The 6784-nt window shown below is 33.0% G+C and overlaps 1 protein-coding gene across 1 annotated transcript; it reads left to right on the top strand.

Annotated features, from left to right (window-relative positions):
* The first annotated feature begins 2549 nt into the window (after positions 1-2549).
* On the top strand, positions 2550-6556 carry LOC106683233 (protein Red). Its single transcript, XM_014424581.3, has 2 exons — positions 2550-3775; positions 6146-6556. The coding sequence occupies exons 1-2, from the start codon at positions 2963-2965 to the stop codon at positions 6449-6451; spliced, it is 1119 nt and encodes a 372-aa protein (XP_014280067.1). The 5' UTR covers positions 2550-2962; the 3' UTR covers positions 6452-6556.
* Positions 6557-6784: the final 228 nt, after the last annotated feature.

Consider the following 6784-nt stretch of genomic DNA (forward strand, 5'->3'; position numbering starts at 1 on the left):
AATCAAAATAAACAACGAACAAACGAAAAACGACAGGACTTTTTGAATGCCCTGGTATATCACAGATCAATAAATATATACAAGCGAAGGGACTATCCTTCAAACATTGAAAGGTTTGGCTGAAGTGTAAGTGAATTCTTCAGACCTCGCGGTGTATGAAAAAAAATCTTGAGCAAGGGATCAATCTAGATACTTTTAACCAGGGAATTAATAGCTGAGGTGAGATGAGATATCCAAGTTGAGTAGCGATCGCAAGCATAGACGTTTTGGTCATACCAGCTTGCCTCAAAGAGATTAAAAAGGAATTGACTTCTGTAGTTTCTTTTTCTCCAATCCCTATTTCACTCACTCTTGATCACATGTTCATTTCTTTTATATATTTTTTCTTTATACTATATTCTGGACACATTTTAAGGTATTGATATAAATAAATTGTATTAAATTATTTAAAGATTTATTTTCTAATAAATGTTTAAATATTAGTGGTAGGGCTCACTTCTTATTGTAAATAACTTCTCTCAAACTTAATGGTGTATATGAATGCATATTTCAGAGATTTTAGTTAAACAGCTTTTGGACGATAGATTTGTTCTTAAAACTGCGATTTCCAAAGTTTGACGTAAATCTGTTCGCTTTATCTGTGCTCACCAACGCACTGTTGCTGCTGGAGAAAGAAAAGACACAGAAGAACATCAAGTCATAAAATAACTAAGCAAGATCAAATTATATGTCTATTAGCTCATTTTCTAAAGATTAATTTATACATAATATCGGGCTAAATTAGTTTGTAAAATTTATCTTTTTATACAAAAACATTGCTGAATTTGAGAGTTGAAAATATTAGACTTCTAGCACCCAAATTGTAACTTCTAAAATTGCTGCAACAATGTTCCTTAGAGCTTGTAAAGGACTAGACAGAGGTTAAGCTAGAAATAAATTGACATTGTCTAATGGAAAATGTGCCAGGATCTTCAAAACTCCTGAACTTATTAATCTTTTTTATTCTTATTATCCTATTATTAATCATATTAAGTACTCATAATTTTACTTATTTAATGCCTTAATAAAAGTTATATATTATCCCAATGGAAAAGATATTTCGTATTATTCATGCCTTAATTCAAGAATTTTGACCAATCTAAATTAATAATCAAGTAGTGATGAGGATTTTAAATATATTTTATAGCTAATAAATATAGTCCATATTTTATACCAAATCCCCTGTTGTTCATGATTCATAAATTTTCCTCTTAAGGCTCGGTCACATTTAGAGGCATCACAGTGTATCCAAACCTTTCTGATTGAGTTCGAATGATGTTGTCGAACCTGTCTTATAGATGAGTGAGGTTAATTGATTACTCCGGCCTGATAACCACTTCATAGTAGACACTCTTCGACAAGGTGCATCCAGTATTTTTCTTTTCTTTTTTTTCAGTTTCATGCCAAGGTATGTGAGATGTCTCTTGGTTTGCATAGTCTGTTCCTTAAGTTTTGGTGCTCTGTTAGGAGTGTTCTTGTATAATAATGTAATGGTCAGTTTTTTGTAGGTTGATATGTATGTTTATGCCTCGTAGTTGGTTAGTGATGAGTTGGGCTGCTGCTGCGGCCTGGTCCATGGCCTTGCCTGCATTCATACTCGCCGAGTATATGGCTATGCCATCTGCAAATGTAGAGATTTGAACATCGTCAATTTTCATTCCGACTTTCATCCCGGGCAGTATATGTTGAATAAAACAAGTGACCTTGGGGGACGCCACAAGTGACGGGACAACCTCGGTGTAGTTTCACCGATTTGGATTTGGTGTTGTGACTTCGGACTAGTTTCCAGAAGTGTTTGGGGTCGTTGTGCGTACGGCGTAGTTGTTCATGCCATAGGGACGTTTACCATTGCAAATCTGGTCTTTGGTTCTGTACCAGCAGTTTTTATGTTGTAGCGTTGTTTAATGAAAGTGAGTATGTGTTGGCACCCCAACATACTCACTCCACCGAGTGAGCAAGTGAATTGGTGTGGGTGTAAAAGTGGATATGGAAGCGTTGGCGGCGTCACGCATAGTTTGTTGTAGTGTGTTTATGACCATGTTTATGTCTTGAGAGGTGTTGAGTTTTGTAAAGTTGGATACGTTGTCATATATGTTTGTTTTGTAAAGTTTTCAGTCCGCGTGTTTGAAATTGTTTTTAAAGTGAGTAGGTGCGATTGGTCAGTTAGTGAATCTGTGTGGTTGTTGCGTGAGTAGTGGGTCAAGTGTGAATGTGTATGATGGGTTGGATGTTTGTCTGTATGTATATCCATCAAGGTGTATGATGGTGTGTGTCTAGTTTTGCGCTTGGGCTTCGGTATATACATGCGATTTTGTATGAGTATTCGAGTCCATTGTGCATCTGGCTGTGACTGAAAAGCGTTTTTATCTAATATGCTCAAGTTATTCTTTGTGTTACTTTAATATTATTTATTTATTGTTTTATTGACATTGTTAATCAGTAATATATGAAAACAACAATATGAATTTATGCAGAGATGTTCTTTATCAATTTTAGTGAGTCTTGTAGCGCTCTGGTGAATTTCAGGTAAATTCGATAAAAGTCGGCCTGGTGCCTTTCACTATAATATCATTTACAAAGAAAACCCATTTGAGTCGCCTTAGCCTGGCCATACTCGTAGAAAGATCCGACAAAGGTAGTGCACAGGGCTATTTTTTTCTGATAATCAACTATCATCTGTGACATTTCAAATGGTTGTACATCTTGTTTTTTTTGTTATAATGAAAATAGATTTAAAAACGAATTAGAGTTTAACAGGAAGAGGAAGTAGCATCGAATTGATTTAAAATCGATAAAAGTATAATAGGAGTCCAAAGCACATATGAAATTCATGAATCATATGTTATCGAAATAGTTCTTTGGTTCAGAAAATTAACGTGGAGTACAACATAATACTTGAGTTTCTGTAACTTGCAAGTCAAAAATGGACAGTACTCCCAAAAGACAGAGTAATTTGACAAATAAAGATTTCAGAGAGCTAATTAACAGTCACGTACCAATCAAAAGAGAGCAACCAGAGGAAATTATACGAGAAGTGAAAAAGATAAAAAAACAAACAAAAGCAAAATCGAAGAAATATCAGAAAAAGACCAAGGATGAATCTTTGGAACTGTTATTGTCTAGATATAGAGACAGAGCACGAGAAAGAAGAGAGGGAAAAAATCCAGATTATTTATGTGGATCTGATGATCTTACTGAACCTATAGCTTATCATGCTGTTGGACCCGACGCTAAGCATAATATCAGATTGGCAGAAAGAAGAAGACAATTAATTCAAGAGTCTAAATATCTCGGTGGTGACATGGCACACACGCATCTCGTAAAGGGGCTCGACTTAGCACTTCTTAATAAAGTCCGTAGCGAAATTGAAGCGAAAACTAAAGATATTCCAGTTGAAACAGTAGTAGAAGAAGATACGGGATTTAAGGGCCAAATGACCAAAAACATACACGATATCTTGTTCAAATCCACAGTGGCAGTGAAAAATCCTCTGTTTGCTCCTGGAAAGATGTGTTATTTAGTAGATCTTACAGAGGAAGAACAGATGGACACAGACGTCCCAACTACCGTAATACGAAGCCAAGTTTTGACGACAGAGGCTAGTAACACTATCATTATACCGGACGCTATCATAGATAAAATTAGGGAAGCATTACAAGATGCAAAAGAAGATTACAAATACAAGAAAGTAAAGAAGATAGAACCTCCACCCGAGCATCATCAAAGGAAACAGGAGGTATTTTTCCATTCAGAATATTTTAAATATTTAATGGTATTCTATGTTATATAATAGTTTATACATAAATGTAATGCAATTTCTGCATTGTTATTTTTTTATAAGACTATAATGTAAGAGTACTCTCTTTGGATTTAAATTTTCTTAAATTTAAGTCTGGGTAGAGTAGATATGGTAGGTAATTTATTATCAAAAATTGGACAAGGATAATTATAAATCTTTATTTCCTAATAATTATTTAGATAAGTTAAGGTGAATAACCGATGACTTTTAATTTCTATAGCTATTTTTTAAATCTGAATCACTCTAAGTAGGTGCTAAAGAAATACGGAAACTTTATTTAAAACTTACATGATCAAAACCGTAATTGTAAAATATGAAGAATTAAACAGCTCAGCAAATCTATTTGAACTCATGTCATTAAAAAAATAAATGTACAATAAAAAATCCACCATTTAAGAATATTAATTGTAATTTCATATAACTAAAGGAAATGGTCAACAACGCACTCACATGTGAGAATTCTACTCAGAACTTTTCGGCTGAGTGACAATTTAAGTTCATGTTCAAACAGCATCATCTCAGTTAATACTTAACGTATCTCTCTGTTCAATGAGTTAATTCTATAAATAATTTAATTAGCTACAATGTTTATTATGGAGGGTTTTTCACTTTTAAAAAATCCAAATTTCTTTTGGATAAATGAAAATTTCTTTGGAAATAAACATATTTTGGAATTAATGCATTTGTGAAGAGTCTGATCGAAATTTTCCCGGAAATAACATCGCATTAGAATTTAATTTCCGTGCTAAAATAGTTGTGTCCCACCAAGTTTGATTCCTAAATTTTAAAAAATGAGGGTTTGAAGGGAATGCAGCAATTCAGCAATCGCTTTAACTCTCTGAATATACTTATATTGCCTATTTTTATTTCTATGTTGAAATATAAAAACTAATAATACAAAAAATCATTATTGTATTATTTTTATTTAGTATTTTAGAATGGAGACAGTCATCCACACTGAGTAAACAACAAAACCCTTCAAAACCTGATTGTTGAAGAAGAATTCATCATCATCTTTTCCCTAGTTGAATTAGCTCTTGCTTATTCAATTGTCCAAAACTTTCTGTTTAAGATTTTAATTTTGTTTTTAAATTGAATACGCGTTCATTCATCCCTGCTGCCCTCTGTTCTCAATGTCGATAGCTTGCCTGATGTCGCGTTCTCTTCCCATTCTCTTCAAATCTTCGGAGACACTGCCCTTCCATCTTCCCTAAGGTCTTCCACGAGGCCTTATCACATCTGGATTTCCATAAACTACAGTCCTGAACCCAAAAAGAAATATTTATTATTTCTTAATGATGTTAAAATACTAGAAATATATTTAATATTAGTGATATTTAACGAAACTATTTATCAAACACTTCTCAATTTACTATTGAGAAACTATTTTTTTATTTTAATTTTTTTTTATCTTAAAAGATAGATCAAAATCAAGTTATGAATAAATTATAACAATGGTTATCACTTTTTATTAATTAATGTGAATTACTTATTAGCTATTGTTGTTTCCATTGTAAACAGCTTTTTATCTGCAGTGTAGGACTCCAACGGGAGTCTTGGGCCGACGTAAGAAAAGGAAAAAAGCTTTTTATCGTTATTAGTTTTTGTAGTGAGATTCATTTTTAATTAATAAATATCAACAAAAAAGATTGAGGAAAATCAGTTGAACCAAATAACATCCATATTTTTTCATGTATACAATTCATAGATTGACTTGTAATTATTTAAAACATTTTTTTCTCCTCTTTGTCCTAGCTTTTATTTACTAGATCATTGTTTCAGGGCTTTTGTCTAAAATATATAAATTAATATTTAAAAACTATATCACTATAAAAATTATTTTTATATTATATATTATCATTATATAAGCTAATTTTTTTTCTAATAAATGGACAGAATCAAGCATTAAATTACCTTGTTTTAATCTCTTTTTTTCTTTTTTCATTCACACTTTCTTCAACTTGTGACTTTTATTGGTTAACAGTGCACTCTGTTTGATTTGTTGTTCAACCACTCCTTTTTGTAAAATAGAGGTCTAGTTCCTTACTTATTTAATCTACTTACGATTTCTACATAACACTTTTAAATTGTTTGTGTCTGTTTTATAATATATTGCATAATTTCGATTTTCAGCTATTATTATGGGTTCTAAAAGTTTTTTTATAAAACTAATCTTTTGTTTCTATAGTAATCTTATAGCAGCCATGAAAATGATGTTAATGTTTCCTTAAATCCTTAAGCACAACCTAATCGTTAACTCATTGTCACGAAACAAATTTTAAGTAGATTTTTAATTGTTTATATCAGAATAAAAAGCGGGAGTTTCGAAACGCGGAAAAAGTGCAAGTTTCAAAGACAAAGGTCGTGCTGAAGAAGTTGGTTAGTGAGCCAACCGGATATGACGAGTGCTACCCAGGAGCAGAAGCGATGATGGAAGCGGCCAACGACAGCGACTTCGAGGACACGCCAACACTGCTGGAGAGCTGGCCAAAGGCCGCTTTCCAGTTCGGCCTCAAGAAGGCTGCTGGAAGAAGGACCAGGCAGTCGGAGAAGAGTCACGAAGCTCATCTAGATTGGGAATGGGCGCGCATCAGGGATCGTCTGCAGCTTTAGTTCTTCCTTGGTGTTTGCTTCGATCATGGGAGGAAGAATAAAGAAGTTGATTGGTAGAAGTAGTATTGGCACATTGATCTGCTGAATAATGGTTGTCAAATATTATATCTGTGTTTGTTTTTTTTTTAAATTAGTTATTATATATATAATCTTTTGGCTACGTTTCGCAACTTTATTGTTTGCATAGTCAGGCCTTACAATGAGGAACACACAGTTTTTTAAGAACATTCACACTCTTCAAATAATTATCACAAAAAAATCTCGACAATTGATTACAAGCAGTAATAAAATAAATGATACTACTAGCGATAAAAGCAAGTTTTTAAGGCTAAT

Source organism: Halyomorpha halys, unplaced genomic scaffold (genome assembly GCF_000696795.3).
Source record: "Halyomorpha halys isolate HHAL.00 unplaced genomic scaffold, Hhal_1.1 Scaffold474.1, whole genome shotgun sequence".
Taxonomy (NCBI): domain Eukaryota; kingdom Metazoa; phylum Arthropoda; class Insecta; order Hemiptera; family Pentatomidae; genus Halyomorpha; species Halyomorpha halys.

Bases quoted from the DNA above. Each gene is read 5' to 3' on its own strand.
- LOC106683233 (XM_014424581.3), top strand. From the start codon at position 2,963: ATGGACAGTACTCCCAAAAGACAGAGTAATTTGACAAATAAAGATTTC. The intron at 3,776-6,145 runs GTATTTTTCCAT...TGTTTATATCAG, and splicing joins ATCATCAAAGGAAACAGGAG to AATAAAAAGCGGGAGTTTCG.